At 49.3% G+C, this 26,930-nt stretch overlaps 2 protein-coding genes and 1 long non-coding RNA gene across 3 annotated transcripts; 2 read left to right on the top strand and 1 right to left on the bottom strand.

Annotated features, from left to right (window-relative positions):
* Positions 1-3,841: 3,841 nt before the first annotated feature.
* Positions 3,842-5,287, bottom strand: LOC122913741. The gene is made up of 3 exons (XR_006385730.1): positions 5,101-5,287; positions 4,192-4,297; positions 3,842-3,900 (listed from the first exon to the last, which is right to left on the bottom strand). It is a non-coding gene; the product is annotated as an uncharacterized LOC122913741 (long non-coding RNA).
* Positions 5,288-5,528: 241 nt separating this feature from the next.
* Positions 5,529-16,311, top strand: MON1B (MON1 homolog B, secretory trafficking associated). Its single transcript, XM_044255690.1, has 6 exons — positions 5,529-5,873; positions 6,297-6,454; positions 8,437-8,766; positions 9,294-10,113; positions 10,464-10,611; positions 12,927-16,311. Exons 2-6 carry the CDS (start codon positions 6,307-6,309, stop codon positions 13,134-13,136), a joined length of 1,656 nt encoding a protein of 551 aa, XP_044111625.1. The 5' UTR covers positions 5,529-5,873; positions 6,297-6,306; the 3' UTR covers positions 13,137-16,311.
* SYCE1L (synaptonemal complex central element protein 1 like) lies at positions 14,173-26,672 on the top strand. The gene is made up of 11 exons (XM_044255691.1): positions 14,173-14,238; positions 20,055-20,115; positions 22,069-22,128; positions 22,315-22,389; positions 22,914-22,961; positions 23,237-23,291; positions 24,819-24,882; positions 25,722-25,791; positions 25,885-25,972; positions 26,250-26,334; positions 26,539-26,672. The coding sequence occupies exons 1-11, from the start codon at positions 14,173-14,175 to the stop codon at positions 26,596-26,598; spliced, it is 732 nt and encodes a 243-aa protein (XP_044111626.1). The 3' UTR covers positions 26,599-26,672.
* The last annotated feature ends 258 nt before the right edge of the window (positions 26,673-26,930 follow it).

Genomic DNA, 26,930 nt, shown 5'->3' with positions numbered 1-26,930 from the left:
TTTCCGACATCAGTATTTGTCGATACTGATATATTGACCCCAGCAGTGTACTAATGTAATGTGGACAAAATACAGATACGAGAGATGTGTAACAATTTCTGTTTAATCACCCTGGCACAAATAGTGGAAACAAGAATAGAGCCAGGCCTCAAACGACTCTGGGACCAGATCTAGGCTATGCTCCTTTCTGGATCTCTCTTTCCTCAGGACAGGACATTCATCCCCTCTGTCCCTCAGATTCTTTAATGTGATATGAGAATAATTTTTCTTCCAAAACGACTGGGATAGACTGCTAAATAACTTAAAGCACCTGTAACACACAGAGCCATGCCTGTACATGTTAGCCCCTCAGTGTATGTTACTATTAGGATTGTTTTTGTGAATTTCTTCTTATTATTATGTATTAGTTCACTCTTGTTATGTATATAACATACCACCACAGCCTTAGCCATATTTTTAATATCTTAATGCAAATTTGATCTCTTGCATTTCTGTAGGTCAGAACCAGACATATAATCAACATATAACCAGACTATAATCAACCTATCAGTAGAGCTGTTTTCCCTTCTGAAGGCTCTTTGGGAGTATCTGTGCCTTACTTGGTGACATTTCAGAGGCTGACAGCATTCCGTGACCCTTGGCCTCCTGTGTTCAAATTCAAAGCCAACCATGCGGAATCTCTTTGACTCATTCTATTTTCATAACTATTTGTGATTCAATGTGGGAAATGTTCTTTGCTTTTAAGGACTCCTGCCATAACACTGAGCCACTGGGTCATCCAGGGTCAATCTCCTCAACTCAGGCACTTCCCCAAATCTCACCTGCAAAGCTCCATTCACCATGTAGGCCACGTATATATTCACAGGCTCAGGGGATTGAGAATGAGATGCAGGCATTTTTAGTCTTCTCAATACGAAACATTATGAGCAAATTTAGTATATTTACTAGAAATAAAATTGCAGTGATGGGGCGCCTGAGTGGCTCGGTCAGTTAAGCATCCAACTCTTGATTTTGGCTCAGGTCATGATCTCAGGGTCCTGAGACTGATCCCTGTGTCGGGCTTCACACGTGGTGGCGGGGGTTGGGGGGGAGTCTGCTGAAGTTTCTCTCTCCTGCTCCCCCTCCCCCCATTCTCTCTCTCATTAAAATAAATAACTTTTTTTTTGAATTTTATTTTTTTCAGTGTTCTAAAATTCATTGTTTATGCACCACACTCAGTGCTCCATGCAATACGTGCCCTCCACTATTTTTCAAAAAAGAAATAAAACTGCAGTGATAAATAAGGCTTTATAAATGAGGTCTACTCCATTTAAGCCGGAAGGAAGGAAGGAAGGAAGGAACGAACGAACGAACGGACTGGGGGTGCTCTCTGGAAGAGGACAGCCTATGGACCCAACCAGCCCCTCCCCTCAGGGCTGGGCAGACACTCAGTGAATGGTCTGCCCCAGGTTCCCCCGACATAGTACACACCCAGGACTCTGAGATTCCACGTAAGTCAGGGATTATGTCTGTTCACCCCACCCCAGCCCCAGGATGGCCACACAGTAGCCTCACCCTGGGTCAGGCCATGCCCACTTGTGGGAAAGGAGTCTGGATTTAGTCTTGGAATTGCCTATGCAAGGGGGAACCTCCTCTCCTTTCTTCTGTGCCGTCTGCCCTGCCTGAGCAGCCTCTGCATTCTTTATTATGACACAGGAGGTCAACATCCCCACCCCACAATGGGGGTCCAAGAGATGGAGGAATGTCACAGGCCTGTTGGGAAAAAATCCCCACAATCCCGATAGTGACACTTGGCCTGGCCCTGTCCCTCAGGCTGCAGTCGTTTGTCAGACCCAGCTCTCCAGGCCTGTGTATCCTCTGTGGAGGGCCACCACAAGTCCAGAGTCCTCTTCCTGGACATGGCAGACTAACTAGATTTCAATCAAAAAAGAGAGAAAGAACCTTCAGCAATGGTCACGCCATGACTGCTGTGGTCTTCGATCAGAGCCGCCTGTATCTCACAGTCTTTTAGTCCCAGGGTCTTGTTGCCCCCAGTGGGGAAAGATGGTGTGCCTCCAAGCCAGAAGGAACAGACACAGGGATGTGGCTCTTTGATGAAGAAGAGACAAGAGTTATTAAAAAGGACTTGAGTGACTTGAGGAATTCTGTTAAGTTTACAACCCCTCCCACCAGCACCCAGAGCAAGCAAGAGATAGTCCATGGAGAGCAGCTCAGAACTGACAGTTCTGAGAACTGACCGTACTGAATGTTGTTTGGGAAGGTGGCATGGTTTGGAAAGGCTGTTGACATCAAAGTCTGGTAGAATTGTGGGGACTAGTATATGGGCAGTTTTGTGTGCTAGGGGAGGTTGCTTGTTTGGAGAGACCAGTAGCTTTGAGCAACTGGAAAGTTCATATTTGGGGTAAGTTTGGATGTGTTGATTTGAGGAAGGCAGCACATTGAGAGTGACTGTGAGTTTGGAGATTTTGGCTTTGTGGATGATGTGGGATTAGAGGGATGAGGGATGAGGATGGGTATTTGGAGACTTTTGAGGAATTTAGTCCTTTGGAGCTTGAGAAATTTGGTGGATTGGTTTAGGGCTTGACACACTTAAAGTTATGTGACTGGTGGATTTGGGGAGTTAGGTGGACATGGGAATTTGAGCATCATGGAAAATTTAGGACTTGAGTTTGGAAAGTTTGGAAATACTGATGCCTTGAGGGAGGATAGAGGTTTGGAGAGTTTCATGTGTTAGAACAAGTGGGTATATTTGGGCAGTACGGTGTGTTTAGGAGGTTTGTTCGTTTGGAGAGGGTGAGTGGCATAAGGATATTGGTAGGTTTGGGGGCAGGTGATGGACATAAGACATAGTTGGGCTTGAGGGGGTTGACAGACATGAAACATTAGTGAATTTGGGGAGGTTGAGGCTTTGGTGTGTTTGGTTTTGAAGGCTAGTATTTTTGGAAGGTTGCTGATTTGTGGAAATTGGCAGCTTTAGGCACGTGGGTAGATTCGTGGATGGTGGGATGTGTAGGATGATTAGATGCTTTGGACATTTTCTTGGGTTTGAAAAGTGAGAGTTTTGATGACACTGGGGATTATAGTGAAGAAGGGGTTTGGGAGAGGTTATCACATTGGAGGAGGCATAGTATATGGAGAGGTTTTGGAATTGGAGACATTGAGTGTTTTATGGAGGTTGATGACTTAAGGTGTGTTTAAGGGTTTCGTTAAATTAGTAGATGTGAGTATTCTAGAAACTTGAAGAAATTGTTTGGCTTGTGGAGAATGGTAAGCTTGGAAATGGGGCTAGACCTCTGTCAGATGGAATAGAGAAGGCCATGAACTGTTGATTCCATTTACACTGATTAGCTCCATAGGGTAGGCCAATGTTATTCGACTTCGGTACCTGATGGATGCAGGACAGTGGTGTCCCACTCAAAACCAGGTATCTAGGAAAGCAACCACGCTTTCCTTATGGAAGAGTGTGGTCAATGTAGCTAATATCATCATTCCTCTTCTCCCTAGTCCTATCCCCAACCCAGTTTGGGGGAGATAATAAGATTAGGGGATCAAGTAGAGAAAAAAAGAGGCAAAAACTGGGTGAGGGAGCAAGGACTAAGGAAACAGAGCAGAGAACACAGTGATGGGGAACAAAAAGGAGCAGGGAGCAGTGGTACAAATCACAGAAGAGAGCATGGAACAAGGTGAGGTGGCAGAGAAAAGAGAGAAAAGGCAAGAAAGAGAAGATTGACCGGTATTAGGGAAATAAAGGCCACAGAGGGTCCTGCACTGCAGGTACAACTGAGGGAGCCAGTCGCAGTACAAATACACTACAAGTTGCCTTGTTTCTACTCACATCTGTGTTCTTCCCACTCCAGTTTCCACATATATTCAAGTTCAACTTCCTAGCATTCAGGAGGTCTAGAAAGGAAAGAATCCATGGCATGAGGGTCATCACAATGTATGCAGATAGGCACAGGCAGATTTCTAGTGTGGTTTATGAATTCAAAGCCTCAGTTCCAGAAGTTCTTCCATCCTGGGGCAAGTACAGAAGTAGGTATGGTCATGCAGATCCAGAAACTGTGTTCTAGTGACTTCATGAAAAAAATGTCCTTAGAAAGGTATACTTTCCTGGGCTTGCGGGTGAAGCCCAGGGTGGAAGTGTTTGTGTACAGGATGAGAGGGCAAGTATCTTGAAATTGGTCGACTCACCCCAAATGCAGAATTTCCCACTGGAGATGTCCAGGGATGTAAGCACAATTATTCTCCTTAGCAGTCATGTAAATAAACTCAAATGCCCTTCAGTTCCTGTGACCCTCTGTAATCAGAATTGAAAAGTATTTGTGTGAGCCCAAGGTATTACTATGTCTTCAGGATTCACTGGACTCCAGAAATTTACTTACCTCTTGGTAGAGCTGGTTTGTTTGTTTGTTTGTTTGTTTTTAATACCTGGTGTTACGTTACCTGGATTCATGAAAAAGCATATTCCAGCTGACATGACGAGAAACTTGGAATTGGGCACATCACGCGGAGGGAAAGCAAGTTACAATTAGGGAACCCTTATCGGGAAGGGATGGAAGAGTTTACCCTTCGGAGTGATCAGAGATGGAGTCTACTTCTCCGAAGATTACGCAACTAATGGAAATGGAATTTTTCTTAACCCAACTAAGGTAAATGAAAATCCTGCGGGCAATGGAGCCAGGACTCTCGTCTGCCGATCCTCAAAGGCTTTGTTCTGCGGTTTAAAAACAAATCCGGCTCCTGCCACTTTCTAAACTAGGGCGGGCACCCTCTAGGGGGCGGGTCCCCAGCGGCGGCGGCGTCGCACCTTCCCTCTCCCAGCCAATGGTGGCGCGCAGAAGCCGGAGGGGCATTTTCCTCAACCAACCAGCGCTCCTAGGCCTTTCAAAGCCACGACTGCATGTCCCTCCCTCGTGCCCGGACTCCTAAACCGCAAAGCTCCGCCCACAGAGTTTTGTTCGGAAGTGAGGTCTACCCGGCCTTTGGCGGATCTGGGCAGACCTTGGGCAGCCTGCACACTGCCTTCGTAAGCCCACTCCCCCGCCCCCATGAGCATGTCCACGGCTGTCCGTTTCCCCCAGAGACTGTCGAGACCTTTACCTGTCACACGGTACTTTCTGCATCTGAGAAGCCCGCATTCTCGCTTCTTTAGCAACCGAGCCCCATAGGCTGGCCAGACTGCGCTCAGCGCTCCGATTGGAAACGGGGACTGTCCGTCAATTATTTCACCCCATCGCTTTTTCAGGTGGATTAGGGAGGATGAAGTAGCCTCCATTTGGGGGGAGCGCGCCTATTGGTCGGATATTGGTAACTATCCTGACCGGCTGTGAAAGTCCTCGAGCCTTCGATTGGGCCCAGGGATATGTCAGTCAAGATGGGCGGGCAATCGCAATGCCGCGCACAGTATTGGTGGAGATACGGCGCTGCCCGCCTGTGTGCGCGGAACCGCAGGAGAGCCAGCTTCTCCTGATTGGGCCAAAAGGGAAGCCCTCCGGCTCCGGATTGGCTGAAAGCGGGCCGCGCCCGCATCACGCCGACAACCTACTGTAAGGGAGACTACCCGGCTCGCCTGTGTTAGCCTTGCGAGCCAGTGCGGTGAAAGGAGCTCTTAGGCGGCGCACCGGGTCTCCAGCCAGACCGACGTAAATCCGGGAGTGGCGCGCATCATCTCAACGGTGAGGGGACACCAGAGTGCGGCGGGAGACTAGGTTGCTGCGCGGCGGCGAGCGAATAAAGCGCCGCAGCCGGAAGTGTCTTCAGAGCGGCGTCGTACCCGGAAGTGTGGCAAGACGTCAGCCGCACCCGGAAGTGTGATGCTGCAGCTGCCTGGGAAGTGATGGTACCCGGCCAGTTGGGATACGGGATTAAAACAGGTGTTTATGTCTCTTTATCTGCGGAAGCTCATTAGAACCTCCTTTTCGGGAAATCTTGGAGGGTGCAAGTAGTTGGTCATGTTTTTGCTTGTCTCATCCTGTTGAAACCCGAGGGGAAACAAGCACTAGGAATGTGTTCAAGGGGTCCAGGCTCAGTAGAGGCTTTTAAGAAGTTTCTTTTGGGGCACCTGGGTGGCTCAGTGGGTTAAAGCCCCTGCCTTCGGTTCAGGTCATGATCCCAGGGTCCTGGGATCGAGCCCCGCATCGGGCTCTCTGCTCAGCAGGGAGCCTGCTTCCTCCTCTCTCTCTGCCTGCCTCTCTGCCTACTTGTGATCTGTCTGTCAAGTAAATAAATAAAATCTTTAAAAAAAAAAAAAGAAGTTTCTTTTGCTGCCTGTCACCCTCAATTCCCTTACCCCACAGGGATGTGCAGATGGAGGCTGGAGGAGACACTACTGCCCCAGCCCCTGGGGACGCGGAGGACTTGGAGGACACTCGGTTCCTCAGTCAGGAGGATGGAGAGGATGGAGAGGTTCACGAGGTCCCGCTGGATCCTGGGGACGGGGACCTGGAGAAAACAGGTATGCCTTCCTCTCACCAGGGTCTTGGATAGAATACCTGGAGGGTGTCATTGCTGGGAGAGGTCCGAGGGGGACCAGCGAGGAGTCTTTTGGGACTCGGGAAAGTAGTTTAGAGCATAGCAGGATTAGTAGGAGGCCATGGTGGACACACAATGTAGTTTAAGTCGTTGAGAAATGAAATCAGTGGGTATCAGTGTCATGTTCACTGGGGACTTGGTCTGAGTTCAGGCCTTTGAGGAATCAGAGGTCAGCTGGCGCCAACGAGGGGCATGGGGGATTTAGGATGTTAAGGTCAATGAATGGCTAAAAGAAAGTCGATATGGCCAAAGGGGAACTATTTAAAAGTCTGTGTCTTTTGAGACTAGGGTGTTACTTAAGTCATTGAGGTGGGAAAGGGGATCAGTGGTGACAAATGCACATTCATTGTTTACATCTTTGAGGAAGTCAGTGGTGAGTTGTTGGTGGCAGTCTTTAAGGAACCAGAAATTAGTAGATGTTAATGGTGATCATCGGTGAGGTAGCCATGGACATCAGTAAGATTATCTGGAGAGTCGGACGACCGATAGGAGGATATTTGAAGACCTAGGTCGATGCGTATAGGTATTCAGTGGAGACTCATTAGGAGTCATTGCAGAAGGAGTGCACATGGACCACTTCGGAATGAGTGGATGTTGGTGGCATCATCAGGAAGGATGCATGGACATCACTGAGAATAAAGGGTGTGGGTGAGGGTTGTCTGAAGATTTGGGAATTATTGGCAAGTAATGGCAGTTCTTGGGGAGGTAACTGGAAGGAGGACATGGGGGATAAGCAAATGTCAATCAAAGAATGAGGAATATGAGGTTATCAGGATTCTATAGGAAAATTGTTGAAATAATGGTTGTCAATGGAAGATCAGTGGACATTGACTGGAATAAATGGGGGGTGTCAAGGGAATCAGTAGGGGGCAGCCGTGGGTTTTATTGCTGATTGTTAATGATGGTCACAAGGAGGGGAGATGGAGGTCATTATTATAGTCCTGTGTGTTAGTGTATGTATGTTATGGGGGATATTATAAGGAGGGAAGTGGATTATCAATGAGAACAACAGGAGGTCAGGGAAGTCAGAGGATGTCACTGAAGTCCTGGATATTAGTGGAAATTAATAGTAGTCATTGGAGGAGATGGGAGAATGAAATAAAAAACGGTCAGGTGAATCAGGAGAGGTTATTTGCAGTCTTGGATGTTAGTAGAGGTCAATGGTAGTCATGGTGGGGAATGGAGTGCACATGGGGTAAAATAGATTGTGTGTCAGGGTAGTCACTGGAGGTCATTGAAGACCCAGGTATTAGTGATATTAATGGAATAATTGGAATGTTAGTGAACAGCAGTGGGAGTAAATAGGGGGTTAGGGGAGGCTAAAAAATATGGGTGCTAGTGGACATTCATGGCAGTCATTGGGAGAATTAGTGGTTATCACCAAAAAATATACATGGGTGACCAGAAGAGTCAATGAGGTCATTAGGGATCAGTGAACATTCATGAGGATAAATGAGGTATTAGGGAGGGATGGGGCAGGGGAAGGACTTACATGAGAGACTATGGAGATATTAGTGGGTATCATGGTGGCCAATGAGAGGTGAGTAGTCGATACTAGGAAAATATATGAGGGGTCAGAGGTATTCATGGGGGATTATTGAAGATGAAGTTATTAATAATGGTCATTCAGAAGCAATAGCGTGCTTTGAAGACTTGAAAGTGGCAGTTATTGAAAGGAGAATAAACAGTCTCTAGGGATATAGAGGGCTCAGTAATGACAGAGATTGGATTGTTGGGGCTTTAGGGGGATCATGTGGAGGTCATTGAGGGGCTAAGGGGACACCTGGGGGTCTCTGTCAGCATCAGGGGTCAGTGGGAGGCGCTGGTAGAGATTTGATAAGTCCTTGGGCACATGGGGTTACGGGGAGTCCACAGCCAGATGACCCACCAGGAGTTCCCTTTCAGAATCCGAGACGAAGGATCAGCCCTCCAGCGTGCTGTCACCACTGCCCCAAACAGAGGCCCCATCATGCAACTGTGGGCTTTGGGATCCTGCAGCCTCAGAGAATAGTCCCGTGGATGGCGCCGAGAGTGGCTCTGGGGGCCAGGGCGGGGACCCCAGTGACGAGGACTGGCGCAGCAAGCGAAAGCATGTGTTTGTGCTGAGCGAGGCAGGCAAGCCCATCTACTCAAGGTATGGCAGCGTGGAGGCACTGTCGACGACCATGGGTGTGATGACGGCCCTCGTGTCCTTCGTGCAGAGTGCAGGCGATGCCATCCGCGCCATCTACGCTGGTGAGCAGAGGAGGAGGAGGTGGAGCAGGGATGGTGACTGGGAAAATGGCTGACCGGCCAGCCGGCTGCCTGGGAGATTGTCCAGGCAGCCAGGGGCAAGTCCGTGTATGTGGGTGGCTGGCCAGGATCTGTCTGTTGTCTGACTGTTTGGCCTGCTGGGTTCTGAGTGATTAACACACCTGGATCTGAGTCACTGGATACTTCCTGGTTCATCTGAAAGCCTGACTTTGGGGGCTCAGCTTTGTGGCTGAGTTGGGTGTCTCTAGGTTCCATGTCAGTCCTTGCTCTGTTGTCCCCTGACCCATGCTTTGTGTCTAACCTGATTCCTTGACCGTCCCATCATGTCTCTAGAACTAATCCAGACTCCCCCAAGCTGTCCTTATCCCCATCCCAGTGTACCGCCGAGTGACCACGTGAGCTTGGGCCAGGAGTGCGTGTGTTCAGGGAAAGAGCGGCAGAGCCCTGCCTGACCGCGCCCGTCGCGGCTGACCCCTCTCTACCCGCTGTGCCCCCCTTCCCTCCCCCAGAGGACCACAAGCTGGTGTTCCTACAGCAGGGCCCACTGCTGCTGGTGGCTGTGTCCAGGACTCCTCAGTCGGCGGCCCAGCTCCGCGGGGAGCTGCTGGCCGTGCACGCACAGATCGTGAGCACGTTGACCCGGGCAAGCGTGGCCCGCATCTTCGCGCGCAAGCAGAACTACGACCTCCGCCGCCTGCTGGCCGGTTCGGAGCGCACGCTGGACCGGCTTCTGGACAGTGTGGAGCGGGACCCCGGCGCCCTGCTGTTGGGCGCCGTGCGCTGTGTGCCTCTGGCCCGCCCACTGCGCGAAGCCCTGGGTGCCCTGCTGCGACGGTGCACGGCGCCCGGCCTGGCCCTCTCGGTGCTGGCCATCGGAGGGCGACTGGTGACGGCGGCCCAGGAGCGGACTGTGTTAGCCGAGTGCCGGCTGGACCCCGCCGACCTGCAGCTGCTGCTCGACTGGGTGGGGGCGCCGGCCTTCGCGGCGGGGGAGGCCTGGGCTCCCGTGTGCCTGCCCCGCTTCAATCCTGATGGTTTCTTCTACGCCTACGTGGCGCGCCTGGACGCCATGCCCGTGTGCTTGCTGCTGCTTGGCACTGACCCTGAGGCCTTCCATGACATGGCCACCTGCCGGCGCCTGGTTGAAGAAGGCATGCACGCCCTCGGTGCCATGCGGGCCCTGGGGGAGGCTGCCAGCTTCTCCAATGCCCCATCAGCCAGTGCTCCTGCCTACAGCGTGCAGGCTGTGGGGGCACCGGGCCTGCGGCACTTCCTCTATAAGCCACTGGACATCCCCGACCATCACCGCCAGCTGCCCCAGTTTACCAGGTAGGCCCTGACCCTGTGGGCAGTTGGTGGGCAGCAAGGCCTGAGATCCGGCATCTCGCAGACAAGAGGTGGGAGAGAGCCAGGCATTCTCTAGAAGGATGGGATAGCATGGGTGTCTGTCCACGGAGGGAGGCTCGGCCGCCAACCTCAAGGAATCCCGTATTCTGATGAAGAAGAGGGCCCTGGTCCTCGAGGAGGCCCCTCGGTAGCTGGGCCTCCAACCACTGAGAAACCTCAAGTCTAATGGGGGCGGCTGGGCTCCGTTTCACTGAACTCCCTAGACTGAGGGGAGATGGGCCGGCCATGCAAGCCTCTGACTGACGCTGGCCTCCCCTGCCTTCATCACGCAGCCCTGAGCTGGAGGCCCCGTACAGCAGAGAGGAGGAGCGACAGCGCCTGTCCGACCTGTACCACCGTCTGCACGCGCGCCTCCACAGCGCCTCCAGGCCCCTGCGTCTCATTTACCACGTGGCCGAGAGGGAGACGCTGCTGGCCTGGGTGAGTCGGCTAGGGGCCCGCAAGAGTTCGTTCCTGACTTCACGCCCCCTTTCCCTCCACTCTATCCCCTCTGACCATAACAGCCTCCATGAGGCACACCCTGCCTTGGTCTGCATCGCTTTTCCTACCATTACACACGTACCTTTGAAACCCATAAGGATTGCACAGTCTACAGCCCTCCTGTACCGCTGTTCTCTTCGCTGTTCCCCCATTAGCTACCAGTACAGCATCCTCAACTTGGAAGAGGTCCCATTAACAGCCATCAGTATGCCTGTTGCTTTCCCAGTAGCCCTGCCCGTACGTCTCTCTGCCAGTTCATTTTTCGCTTTGGGAGTCCCCAGCACTCTTGAAGACCACAGGCTTGGTCCCAGGCCATGCCTTCTACCTGGGGTGTCCTCCCCTGGGGGCTTCAGGGTTCCTCTCCTCACTTCCTGTGGGCCTGTTAAGGTCAGCTGTTCAGGGAGTTTGGCCAAGGTGACCCCACTGGAAATGGCACCTTCCCTCAGGCTTTGCCGGCTGGCAGATGTGTATTAAATAATTCATTGCATGCTTATTGGGTAGGAGGCATTGTTCTCACCTAAGGATTTTATTTTTAAGTTTTTTTAACTTTCATTTCCAAGCAATTTTAAACTTACAAGGAAGCTACAAAATAGTACAAATAATTACTACAAATAGGTCCCTCACCTGGTTTCTCCAGATGTTAACCACAGGAGCTTTGAAAAAATCAGGAAATTAACATCAGTACAACATCTAATCCTCAGACTTCATTCAGATATCACCAGTTGTCCCACTAATGCCCTTTAACCGGTCCAGAATCCAGTCCAGAATCATATGTTGGTTTATCTATTGTTATCTCTTCAGTCTCATTTATTCTAGAATCCTTTCTCAGTCTTTCGTTTCTTGGGTGTCCTGGATACTTTTTAAAAGAGTACCAGCTAGTTCGTTCGTAGGATGTCCCTCAACTTGGGTTTTTCTGTATTTTATCATGACTAAAATAAGGTCAGGCATTTTTGGCAAGAATATCAGAAGAGTGAGTGATATGCCCTTCTTTGCCCCGGATCGGGAGATCCACAATGTCAGGTTTGTCCCACTGTTGATGTAATTTAGGTCAGTTGGTTAAGGTGGTGTCTCCCAGATTTCTGCACTATATAGTGTTTTCCCCCTTTACCTCCCATTATCTTGTGGGGATTATGTCAGGTTTCTGTTTTTCATCACACTTTCATTCACTAATTTTAATAGCCATTCTTGTCTGCAAAAGTTTCTACTCTGGTGTTTGCCACGTGGTGATGTTTGAACTGTATCATCCCTTCCACATTTATTATTTGACATTCTACTTCTGTATGAAAGAACTCTTCCTCCCCCTACATATTGGTTGAATTTTTAATTTTACATCAATATGGTCTCATGGATGTTTCTTTAAGTCAGTGAGTCTGTCATTGATTTTGGTGCGAAAACTATCTCAGTGTAGCCGGGGCGGGCCCTGTTTCTTTTTTATATGTCTCCCATCACTGTTTGAGCATTCCTGTTTTCTGGCACACGATGTTCCAGGTTCATCATGTACTTTCTCTGTGCCAGTCCTGGAATCAGCCATTTGTCCAAGGAGCCTGTGTCCTTTTGGTGGAGGATGGCATTTCAAAACCAAGATATTGTAGGCCCAGGATTTTAAATTGGGTTGTCAGGGGATGACTCACTGAAGAGATGGAGAGGGAAAGGACCGTGCAAATGCTGTAAGGTGAGACAACCTGTATGTTGTAGGAATAGCAAGGAGAGGTTAGAGTGGCTGGTTTGTTCCCCCGGTGAGCGAGGGGGAGAGCAGTGAGAGGTGATGCAGAAGTGACCTGGTCAGGTTAGGACCCTCTGGTTGGTATAAGGATTAAATAGAATTAATCCTCCTATTATGCCCCGGCTACAAAGGATGAAAACAGTTATGTGGAGCTTAGAACAGAACCTGGTATATAACAAATGTTAATGTTAAGCACTGTTGCTGTTATACCTGGTCCACAGTAAATGTTAAGCACTGTTGCTGTTATACCTGGTCCACAGGTGAGCAAACTGACATCCAGGGAGTATGTGTGCATGCGCGCTCACGCGTACACACACACACACACAGCCAGCATTACCCAGTCAAAGCCACTAGATTCAGCTGGTTTTTTGGCCCTACTGAAAACCCCTGGCCCAAGGTGATGTAGCACCAGGTAGGAACCCTTGCCCTGTTTTTTCTAAACAAGAGACAAGCATGGGACCCAGGTAGGGTGGACAGGACAGGGCATGGCCAGCTCTGGCCTAACTAACTCTGTCTCCTCTCAAACCTGCAGGTGACTTCCAAATTTGAACTCTATACCTGCCTCAGCCCACTGGTGACAAAGGCAGGTGCCATCTTGGTAGTGACCAAACTCCTGCGCTGGGTGAAGAAAGAGGAGGATCGACTCTTCATCCGTTACCCACCCAAGTACTCCACACCCCCGGCTGCCCCAGCTGCCTCTACAGACCAACCTTCCCATAATGGCTTGTTCACTGGACCTTGAGAGGCAGAGTTCTTAGATTGGGTGGTGCTCAGAAGCACCACCTTTGGCTTTTATCTTCTGTCTCCAGCCTGGAAATGGGGCAGGAGGACACAGGAAAGGCTGCTTCCCCAGCCCAGTGATTCTCCTCCAGCTCTGGGGACATCCTTGGGCCCCTCTGCCCTGTTCTCCCTCTGCCCCACCTCTTCCACTTGGATGACATCCCTCTGTCAGGGGCTGTCTCCTCCAGTCCTGGGCACCACACCCTCTGTCCTGCAGCAGGAGTCGGCCTCCTGGTGGGCTGTGAGCCCTGAGTGTCCAGGGTTGGCCAGGGTCCCTTTGGGTGGTCCATGGGGACTCTGGAATTGGGAATGCATGGCCAGCCTTTAAGAAAGGCTTTAAGAAAGAAACTGTACCTAAAAGACCTCAAATCAGTTTCGACAAGGACATTCCTTTGCCCTTCACCTACTTCATCTTCACCCGGTCAGAAGTGACCCCGGTCAATGTTGGCTGCTGCTGGTGGAGAAGGTGGCCTTCTGGGCAGAACACCTGACTGACTTCACACCTGGCTGAGATCCAGACGGGGTGCATGGGAGGCGCGCTCGGCTGCTGAGGCTCGTTGAACTCCTGTGAAGTGCAGAGAACCTCGCATCGGCTGTCACGCAAGGATCTGTGAGCGAAAGGGGACTCGAACTCTTGGGTACCACTGCCCAGTTCACATATGTGTGTCTCATACTTCCAAGCTGCACCACGTAGCAACCCGGAGAGGGAAAGGCCTCCCTAGAGTTCATGTGCGTGGGCACAGCACTCCCTTCTCAACGGACCAAGACCCGGTCGTGCCCTACAGTAGAGTTGGAGGACCTCGGGGTGTACGCATGCGCGCTGTCGTTCAGGGGCTCGGGACCGCGATTCACAACCTCCGTGCTGCTCTGCCCGGGTCAACTGACCGGCCAACGCGCGCTGCACGCATGCGCGCTCACGTAGGTTTGTTTTGTTTTGTTTTGTTTTTTATACCAATCGTCATCCAAGGTGTACGCAAGCGCAAACCCCGCGTTGGAAAATGGAAAATGGCAGGTTGGAGCCTTTGAAAATGGAGCCCCCCGAATTGGTAAAGGAGGCCGAGGAGGCTGAAGGTAGGAAGGGCGAGCCAGCCTCTCTGGGCGCGGCGGAAGGGAGAGAGCCCTGTCCCGTCACAGTGACGAAATAGTAATAGCAGTACAAAATAAAGTCAAAATGTAAGCTTTTTATAAAAACAAAACCGTTCACCAACGGGGAAAAAAAATAACGTGCATCTTGTCATCATCTAGATGAACTCCGCTTTATCGGGCACGTTGGTTTAAGTGTTCCGAAGGAACGGTCGACTAAATCATTCAGTCCGTATCTCCGCGGACGAAACACGGAGACGGATGTCGTCTCCAAAGTCACCGGCTCCTGTCGCACCGAGGAGAAGCACAGCAGTTCCCCAGTGTCATTCACACCCAGCCCACAGCCCATCTCACACGGACTCGAGTCTGAATCGAGGGGCCTTTCCCGTGCCCGGCGTCGCTCTGGGGCCCTTGGTCGATCGTGACACCCCCGCACCCCGGCGAGGGGCAGGGGGTGGCCCTAGAGATCATTAGAAAATGTAGTGTGGCCCGAAGAAGGAAACCTCCCAATTCGGTGACCCACCGCCATGTCACTAAAATTCTCTCTTTTTTTTTTTTTAATTTTTTTTAAATTGTAGACATTTTTGGAATGTACCAAAGTACAGCAAATAATGTGGTGAAGGCCCACTCCTGTCTCCACAGCTCTGACTTTCTGCCCTCTGACTGATCTCTGTCCCCCTTCGTACACACTCTTTAAACCACTGTATCAATGTCATTTGGACTGCATCTTTCCAGATCTATCTATGCAGACGTCAACAATAATTACGATTGTTCACTTGTTTATTGTTACTTCTCTAGCACCTAAAACAATGCCCGCTTGGCACATAGTCGGTGCTTACTAATTTTTTTGTTTGTTTTAAATTGTATGAACAGTAATTTAACAGGAAGAGCTCTCAGGTTAGGGCTAGGCATCAAGGGCCAGCTTCCAACAAAGGACATTCAGAAAGAAGACAGATGCAAATAGATCTCATATATTAAGCACTTGCTATAGCGCTTAAAATAGTAGCAATTGTGCTAAAACCTATTTTAGTATCCAGCTTTCAAATTAGTCAAAATTGGAGTCATAATTAACTTCACCAGCATTGGAGAAAATTGAAAAGCATGTAAGTTAGCATTTCTAGCCCATTGAAAATGGATTTAAAAAGAGAGGGATAAATTAATACTGATTACTGTGTGGGGAAACAGGCTCTCTCTTGCCTCACTCAGAAATGACCAGTAAAGGCTTTGCTAGAAGTGTTTTGGCAGAATATTTTTAGCATCTAAAATGCTATTCCATCTCTTTAGTCACCATGCTTGGTAATCAGGGAATATACAGATGTGTGGCCCATGAAAGACCATCACAGTGTTGTTGATGGAAGCAGAACAAGAAGCAATCAGGGAAATGTCTAGATTTAGATATATCCACGCCTATTGTGGAATGACTGGGTGGTGGACCTTTTTTTAAGCAGTAGGAAAAAAAATAAGAAGATAATTAAAAATGAATTTTTAAAAGAGTAAGATCACGGGTTATTGACACAGAATCAGCTTCAAAGGTGATCATACTTTTATGAGAGAAAAGCGAGTTGGGATTTTAAAAAAAATATAAAGAGGGGCAGTGTCAGCTAGAGCCCTAGGTATGTTGCACAGTATCTGAAGGCTAAAGGCCTAACTGATGACTCTTAACAAGGGACTTAACATTTTTAGGGGTGTGCAGAGGTGGAGGCATTTTTGTGATTTTTTTTCTTTTATTTTTCTTTCAGGAATATATAGTGCTATATAATTTTAAAATAGAGAAGGGGAAATTTTGAATGGCGTCCGAGGATCATATTTTAATGTTGATCAATATTAACATCCCAGTTTTGATGGTTATACTGTGGTTACCTGGTAGAGTCCCTTGTATATAAGAAATATACACTGGAATGTTAAGGAATAATGGGCCATGATGCCAGCAATATATGGTACAGAAATGCTCACAAATGAGAAATCCAATACAAAGGCAAAGAGGAGCACTGTGGCCTTTTTCTACCACTTTTATGTACATCTGAAATTATTTCAAAATAAAATGTTAAAAGGGACTCATGCTGTACAGGCTGTTTTGTAATCCGGATTTCTCAGAAACTTTTTATCAAGATGTTAGCTGGGTTATTTAAGAGATTTACTGATCACTCATGATCACTTGGACTAAAAAGGAAGTGGAGAGGAAAAGTGAAGATGGAGCTTTTGCAGAAATGGTTACAAAAGCCAGCTGTAAAAGACATGGGGACAATCGAGAAATCACATTGATTACTGGATGGTATTACATGAGGACTGTTAATCTTGTCAGTGTGATGACCGGATTGGAGTTATCTAAGAATGGCCTCAGGTAGTTGAGATTCTTAGTGAAGTGTCTGGGGATGAAATGTAATAAAACATACAGCTTGCCTGAAAATACTTCAGCACAGAAAAAACAGCTGAAGCCAACATGGATGAAAGTAATAGTTATGAGATCTTAGCAATGTGTAATCACAGTTCACCATGGTGTCCTCTCTATTTTCATGGATGTTTAGAAATTTTCATTTGAAATCCTGCAAAGAAAACAATGACAAATACTTCTCCCTGTTAATAAAATAGCTTTAATGTTTTTTGTTTCATTTCCAAATATGTTTTTAAAAGATTTTCTTCATTTGACAGAGAGCAGCAGTGGGCATGGCAGGCAGAGGCAGAGGGAGAAGCAGGCTCCCCACTGGGCAAGGAGCCTGATGTGGGACTTGATCCAGGACCCCGGGATCACGACCTGAGCCGAAGGCAGACACTTAAGTGGCAGCCACCCAGGTGTCCCTTATTCCCAATATTAAGAGTATTGTAAAAATTAAAAGTCTCAAGAAGTGACATATCCATTATTATTGATTATATCAGAGAAAGGCAGTAAGATTTAGAGCCAAGGAGAGAAAGGGAAGTTTCATTTTTAACTTCACATATTTTGTAGTGTGTGAATGCTTTTGAGTAAGAAAGTAAAAAAGCAATACATGAAATACATCTTCCTAAAACATCTGAGGGTGTTCACCAAACTGTTGGCGGCAGTTACCTCTAGGAAGGGGAGTGACTCATTGAAGGTGTTGTTCCTGAGAGGAAGCTGTTACTTTTTTGTCCATGGTTTTCTACAGTTGTTTATTAAATAGTCAAAGCTCAAATGCAAAGTTAAAATAACGCATAGTAATTTGTAAATGATTTGAGACAAGACATGCAAAGAAAGCGAACATACCAGCAAACATTTTAACAAAACCCAGTAAGCTCAGGTTAAAAACCCCTGATTTATAACGTGATTTGTTTTTAAAGATTGATTTATTTATTTGAGAGGGAGTGAGAGAGTGGGTGGGGCAAGGGGAGAGGAAGAGGGAGAGAAGGTCTCAGTCAGGTTCTGCACTGAGTGTGAAACCTGACATGGGGCTCAATGTCATGACTCTGAGATCATGACCCAGGCAGAAACCAAGAGATGGACAGCTAACCGACTGCACCACCCAGGCTCCCTATAACATGATTTTTCATGGCTAAAAAGGATTTCATCCTATGAACATGCCATATTTAACTAAAATGTCTTTAGATTGTTTCTGTTTGTAAGATTAGAAATAAGGAACAACTCAACCGCCATCATTTATTCCCTGGAGATAGATTCCTCCTAGATAGGGAATTTCTGATGTAGAGGATTTGAGTAATTTTTTTGATATTTACTACCAAAAGTATTGAAATGTAATACTGGTTTTGCCTATCAGATTGGTAAAAATGAAGAAGTTGGAAAACATACTTGGCTGCTAAGACTACGGGGAAGGAAACTTTTATGGGCCTGCTTGAAATATGGAGAGAACAATTTCATAAAACCAAATTTAGTAATACACATGCTCTCTGATCCAGAAGGTGGCCTAGTAGGAATTTATCCAGTAAATATATTCATATATATGCACAAAAAGTATGCATGGGGGTGTTTTTCTGGTTGAATACAATTTTGTCTCTCCCCAAAATTTATGTCTATCAGTACCTTAAAATGTGGCCTTAATTGGAAATAGGGTCTTCGTAGGTATAACTAGTTAAGATAAAGTCATTCTGGAGTGCCTGGGTGGCTCATTGGGTTGACCTCTGCCTTTGGCTAGGGTCATGATCTCAGGGTCCTGGAATCGAGCCCCGCATCGGGCTCTCTGCTCGGTGGGGAGCCTGCTTCCCCCTCTCTCTCTGCCTGCCTCTCTGCCTAATTGTGATCTCTGTCTGTCAAATAAATAAATAAAATCTTAAAAAAAAAAAAAAAGATAAAGTCGTTCTGGATTAGGATGGGCCCTAATCCAATGACTGGTATCCTTACAGAAATTCACAGAATGCCAGGTGAAGACACACACAGAGGGAAGACCCTTTTTGCGGTATTTTCTAATGGCAGCCCAAGAAGAACTAATACAGATGGTCACTGTGGCCTTGTTTGTAACAGCAAAAGAAGGGAAGCTGTATCCCATCAGTATCCCATCAGTAGGGGACTTCTTTTAAATTATTGTCGGTCCGTTCAGTGGACTACTACGAAGCCACTAAAAAGAATAAAAACATCACCCATATACACTGTCAGATGAAATATACAAGACATAGGCACCATGTGTGACACACCACCACTTAAAAAGCAAGAGTGGACTTGTGCTTGTATGTGAATTGAATTATCTCCAACTAGACAACAAACAGCTTATAACACAGTGATCTCTGTGAAGGGGAAGTGAGGAACTTAGGGTCTGAGGAGGAGGGACTTTGCACTGTTCGTTCCTGTGAGTAAGCATCTTTTACTTTACCTTGGGACTCTCATATGCATTGTAGAGCTGCCTTTCATTTTCTCTGCACCATGTTCCTTGGAGAGAAGTGGGTCACTGGAACTTGAGCTTTTATCACTGATTTCAAGAGTTTACGATGTTAACATTTTTCCCGTGGGGCTTTTGTTGTTGTTATAATTTTAAAAGTAATACAGACTCACATTAAATACATATAGACGTGTATATGGCTAAAAAGGGTCTTTGAATCAGGATCCAAATAAGGTCTTTTCCTACAACTGAATCATATATATATATATATGCCAAGTCTCTCTTAATCAACAGAGTTTCCCCTCTCCCTCTTTTTGTTTTCCCCTTTGGAATTTATTTCTTGAAAAAAACAAATTGTCCTCTGGCATTTTCCAGCATCTGGATCCCTATGGGGTCATTTAATATGTTTCTCTGCCCCTTTTATTTCTTCTGGTTGATATGCAGGTATAGAAGCCTGGTAAGGTTCCTGGGCTGGTTTGGTTCGGTTTGGTTTGGTTTTTGGCAAGAATCCTTCGTAAGTGGTGTGTTTTTCCATGAGGAGGCTCACAATATCTGGTTGTCTTTTTTTGATGTTAGCGATAACCATTCCTTACACCCATCAGTTCTTTAAGAATTTGCAAATTGTGACCTATAATGATTTTTTAAAAATCCATCTGCAGTCTTCCTGCCCTGCAGCATCGGGTGGAACTGCATACTGATTTTAAACAGCAGCAGCAAAAGCGCATCCCCTTCTTCCACACTGTTTCATTTCATTAAGGGGATGCCTGTGGTGTCCTTTGACGTTTAGGAGAAGCTGACTGTTAGGAGTCCGGATTCACCCAGCACACATCAGAAAGCTCGGGGGGCAGGGGACAGGGTCTTGCAGGAGCTCTGGCTGGAAACCTGCCCACCCCCACGGCCTGTCCTCAGTTCCAGCTCAGGCTTTCTGCAGAACTCCCTGCGCCTTTCTTCCTCCCTTCCCAGATAGGCCTGGACCTTTCTGCCATCCCGTAATTCTGGTTTTCGTCTCCACAGAGCAGACCAAGTCTTTGACGACGGCTGAAGACCTGCTGGCATTGGTGAAAAGGCTGCAGAAAGGTCATGTGCCTCCTTGTGTCTGAGGCTCAGCCTGGGGCTTTGAGGCAGGCGGATGTGGTTCAGAATTAGCCCCCCTCAGGTCAAGAACCCTGGGAAGTTATTCCACCGCGCATTTTCCCCCTTATACAGTTTAATTCTTTGCACCTAAAGTACAGCTTGAAAATTCAGGAAGTATAAGGGAATGGAAAACCCTCCTCTCTTACACACACACACACACACACACACACACACACACAGAGCCATTCATGTCCCTGGCTCAAGGGCTAGCAGCAACTACTTTAAAAATTCTTGGGTATTTTTCCAGAGATTTAAAAAAAAAAATACCTTCCTGGGTGTGCACTCTTTGTCCTCGCTTTTTACACACAAATGGCAAATGGCCGTGCAAATGGTTGCACTTTGCGTCCCTCAGTGAGGGGGCCTAGGGGCCAGCCTGCATGGGGGCTGGGGCACAGTGCTGGCTAGGTTTGAGGTTTGACCCGCAGACCAGGCCATCTGCAACTAAAATACTATGACCCATTGGTCTGTTTGGTCTGTTCCAAAGAAAAGAGAACCTCTCCTTCCTCCAGCCTGGCACGCCCTTGCCCGCCATGGCCACCTGCATTGGAGCTGCTGCCTAGGCTCACATTAGGTAGAGAAATTACAGGACTAGAAATACAGAGTTACCATGACTGTCTCAAGTAAAATGAGGCCCGTCAGGAATGTGTTAAGTCATAATCAGCACCTTGGAGATCATTCACTCTCCTAGAAGTCTCAGGAGATGGGAGTTGGTGGTCTCAGAAAATCAAGGGCTTGAGTTTATTAACTCCAGAACTCCAGAGTGTCAGGGGTGTGTAGTGAGACCCAGCAAGGGCTGCGAAGCTTTTGCCCCAACTCCGTGCTGCTGACCTTGAAGCCAAAAAGGGATGAGGAGGAAGACATCTCCATGCAGAGCCCTGAAACTGGGACTGTAGGAAGTTAGAGATACTTCTCTAAAGAGAGCATGATCTCTCTGTCACTGGAAAATGTTAAAGCTGCCACCCACAAGATGAAAGCAGCATTTGCGCCATTTCTCAGATGAGGCCAGTACCAGAATCAGATGAGAAGTGACTGTTAAGCTTTTAACAGGGTAGGGCAGGTGGGAGATCACTGGCTCGCAGCACACTCAAAATTGCTTCTAGAATCCTCCACCGTGTCCCAGGAACCCTGTGTGATCTGCCAACTCTACTTTCCCCCACCTGCCTCCTGGTACTTTCGACTTGCTCACTAGACTCCCATCAGCCACACCAGCCCCTTGGCCATTACCTTGGGCATGTGGTCCCGAGGTAACGGCTCACTCCCACCGCTGGGGCTCACTTCCACTGCTCGGGCGGTGCACTGGTCCCTCCGCCTGGCATGGTTCCCCCCTCATATTCCCCAGCCTGAAGAACTGCAGGGCTCCCTTTCCTCACTTCAGGGGGGCTCTTCTATATCCAGAAGCACCTTCTACCCTCTGACCCTTTGACCCCTTGCCTCACTTTATTTCCAGCTGCAGCAGTCACTGCCACCCACACCGACCACTCATGTCCTTGTTCAGTGTCCGTCTGGCCCATGCAGAATGCAAGCCCTACGAAGCCCTCTTACAGAGCCCAGCCAAAGCAGGCACTCGATAAATGGTTTTTTTTTATTATTTTTTAAAAGATTTTATTTATTTATTTGACAGAGAGAGAGAGAGCACAAGCAGGGGGAAAGGCTGAGGGAGGAGAGGCAGGCTCCCCGCAGAGCAGAGGAAGCCCCATGCGGGGCTCGATCCCAGGACTCTGGGACCATGACCTGAGCCAAAGGCAGTGGCTTAACCAGCTGAGCCACCCAGGTGCCCCGATAAATGCGTTTTGATCGCTAGTATCAGAGACACTGTACCAACACTCACCCATCTCTTTCTGCCTTAGGCAGCCAGGCATCTGCCCTCTCTGGCTCAGTCTTTCTCTCACTCTGCAGAGGGAAGCCTGGAGCCACAGATTAAAGACCTGATTAACCGGATTAATGAGCTTCAACAAGGTAAACCCCAGGACCTAGACTTCCTAGCTAGCCAGAAAGAACCTGAACTCTGAGTGCCTCCACTTCCTCATCTATAAAATCCAGACACCTCAGGGTTGTTGAAAGATGGGTATGCAGCGTCAGAGTGTGCAAGAGAATAGCAGGGTTAGAGGCTGCACTCACACAGTGTCCTCTTCTTTGGCCCAGCAAAGAAGAAATCCAGTGAGGAACTGGGAGAAGCCCAAGCTCTCTGGGAGACCCTGCACAGGGAACTGGACTCCTGTAAGTAGGACCAAAAGAGGGACCCATAGATCTTCTCAGCACTGCCGATGTTCTCCGCACACCTCAGGTCTTCGCATGGGCTGTTCCCTCCACCTGCAGTCCTCTTATCTGTGTAAACCGGCTGCCTTTTGCTATCTCACCTTCCAGCTCTCAGTCCAGACTTAATCCTAAAGGTCTACCCCATCTAGATATGGACTACCACCAGCCCTCGGTCACTCCCACTCCCCTGCTTGATTTGTTTCTTCGAGCCTTTATCTCCCCTTGACATAGTGCATTTCTTTCTGGTCATCTCTCCCATGGGTACAAACCCTGCGCATTCTGCTTAGAGAGAATGTGGACACTGACGGGGAGAAACTGGATGAGGACCGTCCCCAGTGGGAGATGGGTGCGGGTGGCAAGGAGACACCTCCCCTGCCCTGGCACGGTGACATACTTTCTATGACTTGGACATGCCTTTGCATGAAGTTGCAATGGGGACATGGGATGTGGCCTCTGGGGGGTTATAGTGTCACCATGTTTTCCAGTGAATGGAGAGAAAATGCACCTTGAGGATGTCTTGAGCAAGAAACAAGGTATTTATCAGCTGCCCTGTCTTCATTGTTCTACCGCATTCGACCCACAAATGCCCACAATTCCCGGAACAGCCAGAGGAATCCCACTGAAACCTGAATCAGGGCGCTTCTCTCTCTGCTCGGACCTTTCCCTTACCTGCCACTTGAATCAAAGCAGACACTAAAGGCCTCCGAGTGCCCTCCCATGTGTGACATGATGTGGGACCCATTACCTCCCCCCGAATCCTGACTCCCCAAGAGGTCACACAGGGCTCCCTTGCTTCCTCTCCCCACAGAGGCACTGAAGATCCTCCAGCTGCACTGCCAAAAGAGGGAACGTGGAGCTCAGAAGTAAGAGGTCCTGCTCAACTCTTCCCCGCCTTATTCCCCAACCTGAAGGAGGAAGGAGCCAGAGCTAGGGAAAATATACCTTGGACACACACTCCTCATTTTTCCTTTCTGTAGAATAGAGTAGCTAGACAAGAGACTTCCCTGCTGATCTTTGCTATCAGACAGTGGTGTTGAGATTAACTCACTCATTGGATCATTCACTGCTCGTTTCTTCATTAAATAAATCTCACCCACTGGTGTTATTCTAATTCTTCTTCCATTGGCTGTCCAGCTCTTCCACCATCCATTCATTTGTTTATTTATTTGCCCACTTAGGCCTCCAGTCATCCCCTTACTCACCTGTCTACCCACACACCCGTTCATCATTCATCTGCACATCTGTGAAATCCTTTTCCAGCCAGCCAGCCAGCTGTTATGTCTCCAGCTTTCCATCCAATCATCCGGACACCCTCTCTCCATCTTTCCAATCACCCATTCATCTAGCTGTTCATTTCTTCACCCTACCATACACCCAGACATCTATGGATCCTTCTAGCAACCTTTCTTTTGTTTCTCTGTCCAGCTATCATCCCTCCACTCATCATTTCTCCAGCCAGCTCTGACCTCGTCAGCCATTCACCCATCCAGTTACTGTCCGTCCAACCATCTCTCCAACTGTGGAATCTTTACCTAACAGGTTCTTGTGACCAGAAGTCTCACACCCTGATGTACCATGATTTTAACTCTGGGAAAACCTGTTGATAAAGCTCAACCACACCGCACATACTGTGTGATGAGCAGTTTATGTTCATTTTTCTATCTGATCCTTGCAATGACAATTATAGGAGTTAAGGGTGACTGTCAGCCTTCCTCCACTATTACCATTTTACATATAAGGAAATAGACCCAGACTGATAAGTAATTTGTCCAGGGTTGCGGTTAAATAGCATATCTAGGCCTCAAGCTGGGACTTTAGATTCTATTAAGCTACACTACTAAACCCCTTAAGGAGGTGTCTTGGGAAGGCATGCTTTGATGAGGGACAGGATGGACAGGGTGATCATCTCAACAGAGGCCCATAAAGGTGCACGTTCCGTCTCGGAAGACAGGAGAATGGTGAAGGTTGTGAACAGACCACTGCCGTCCCCCAGTCCTGCTGAATGAAGTGGGAGCTTATTCAGAGAATATGACTAAGAGTTGTCTTTCTCCTTCCAGGAAGAGCACGTTGCAGGAGTTCACAGAGCAAATTTCAATCCCTAACTCTCAGGTCACAGAGAACTGCACAAAGAAGCAGCTGGGGTAACTACTGAGGGTAACCTTGGGTTTAGGGCCCAGAGTGCTGCTGGGCTGGGGTGGAACTTGCATCAGGGAGTTTGTTGGAAGAGGAGCTGTGGGAACCAAGGCTTGGAGGAGAAGGCCTATAAAAGGGCTCCTAGGAGAGGGAGTACTGGGCAAAGATCCAAAGGCCATCCAGAGGAACCCCAGACTGGGCCAGACCGGATGTCAGTCCTAGCATGTATTTTCTCATTCCTGGGTGTTGGCCCCTAGGTTACACGTTGAAGAACAGCTGGAGAATGTGATGGGCCAGCACAAGGACCTCTGGGAATTCCACGTGAGCCATCATTACCTCCAACCACAGCCCCTCCTCTCCTGGTTTCACTGTCTCCACTGATTGGCTCAGTGTCTACCCACTGCTCACCCCACTCCGTGAGATAGTTTTGGACTCCTTTCTTCCTCTTACCCACCTACTCATCCCTTCAGCTTTTACCTTAAATTTAGCCTCTTACCATTGCCCCATTGGCACAGCCAGCATCTGCCACCCAGCCCGCTTCCTCCCTGCTTACCTAGAGTTTGCTCCTCTTGCAGTGGCAAATACGAACTCTGAAAAGGCCATGCTCCGATCATTCCTTCATTGAACGAATGAAGGATGTGCCCAGAAATATTCCAGGAAGGAGGAGACAGTGGGGAGCCTAAGGGGCCAAGTATTTGCTTGTCCCCAGGACAGATGGGAGCAGGCAGAGGCATACTCAGACTCTAAACAAATAATTAGCTAGATCATGTAATGTCAGTGAGGAAGGCCTCTCTGGGCAGGTGGCATCTGAACGCAGACATAAAGGGAGAAAAACACGGAGCTATTTTGGTGCAAATGGTCCTGGAAGAAGGAACGGGCCAATGCAAAGGCCCTGAGGCTGAGAAGCCTGCCCAGGGTATTTGAAAAAGAGCATGGGGAGGCGGGTGGAAGATGGGGGGAGTGAGAAGAGATGAAATTTGAGTGAGAGGTATACGGGGACACGGGGAGCTTTTGGAGAGGAAATTCGTCCCCCCCACCACCAGGCACAGCTGGAACTGCACATCGAATTAATAGTTGAATGAATGAACAACATAATACGAGTAAGGGCTTGCCCAGGGGGCTGAGAGGACAAACGGACAGATAGGTCTCCCTTCTTACAGGTGTTGAAGCAGCGACTGGCCTGGGAGATAAGCGCCCTGCAGAGCAGCAAAGAGCAGTTGCTCACTGAAGGTGGGACCCCCCAATGCAGGGTTGGGGCCGAGGGGGCGGGGCCTATCCCGCTATAGCTCCTGGCCCCGCCCATGACGCCCCGCCCACCCGCAGAGAAACTGGCGCGGGCCAAGCTAGAGGAGGTGGAGCTGCAGCTGAGTTCGCCACCCGAGGTCCGGGATGCCCGGGCAGTGAACGATGGGTGAGTGGGCCAGAGAGCATGGGGCGAAAGGGAAGGAGCAAGGAGGGGGGCGAGGGCAATGAGGCGACTTTCCCCCGGCACCGCCTCCAGCCGCGCCGCCTGAAGGCCTGGCTCTGGAGTGGGTCGGTGGGGACTCTGGGGTGCAGCGCCCCTTGGACTCCAGCCGCTCGCGCCCCGGGCGCTTGGCGTCCGAGGTCTCTGTCGGGATCTTGGTGTCTTCCTCCCCGCGCCGCTCCACTCTCGTTCTCTTCTTCCTCTCCGCGCCCCCTGCTCTCAGGCTGAGGGCGGAGCTGGAGAAATTCGGGGGCCAGGATTCTGCCCAGATTCATTGCACGCCAAAGGACGGGGCCTCCAAAAGAGAGGTAGGGAGCTCGGCGATGCGGCGAGGGGGCAGAGATGGCGGGCGGGGGTGCCCTCGGAGTTTCTTTTGGAGAAAGCGTCAGTGGGGAGCAGGGCGCCCCGGCGGGGGACGTGACCGGTGCGGTAAAGGCAGCCGCCGGCCCGCGTGCGCGGACGCCAGCGCCCTCGGGAGCCGGGGTCTGCAGCCTGACTTGCGGCTCCCGCAGGCCGGCCCCGAGCGCCCCGGCGCCCTCAGCGAGGACCTGGAGCCGCCCCCAGAGCAATAGGACCCTCCCGAAGCTCCTCACCCCTACCCGCTTCGAGGCGGGCCGAGAAATAAAGGCGAGGATTTCGGACCTTCCTCCACCTCCTGCCTGAGTCTGTATTCCCGGGTCCCGGGGGTGGAGGGCAGGACCCTTGCTCGCAGCAGGCCGGGGGCGTGTCCAGGCCCTCCGGGCGGGGCTTCTTCCGGGCTCCGCCCACCAGCCGCGCGCAGGACTCCGGAAGCTCCGTGAACGTTCCTGAGCATCACGAAGGACACGTGGGTGGGTGTGTTAGGATAGGGAGTGGACCACCCCTCAATTAGACAGAGAACACTCTCTCGGTAATGCAAGTCACA

The sequence above is a fragment of the Neovison vison genome, chromosome 7, assembly GCF_020171115.1.
Source record: "Neovison vison isolate M4711 chromosome 7, ASM_NN_V1, whole genome shotgun sequence".
Taxonomy (NCBI): domain Eukaryota; kingdom Metazoa; phylum Chordata; class Mammalia; order Carnivora; family Mustelidae; genus Neogale; species Neogale vison.
This window is presented reverse-complemented; position numbering and strand designations above follow the sequence as displayed.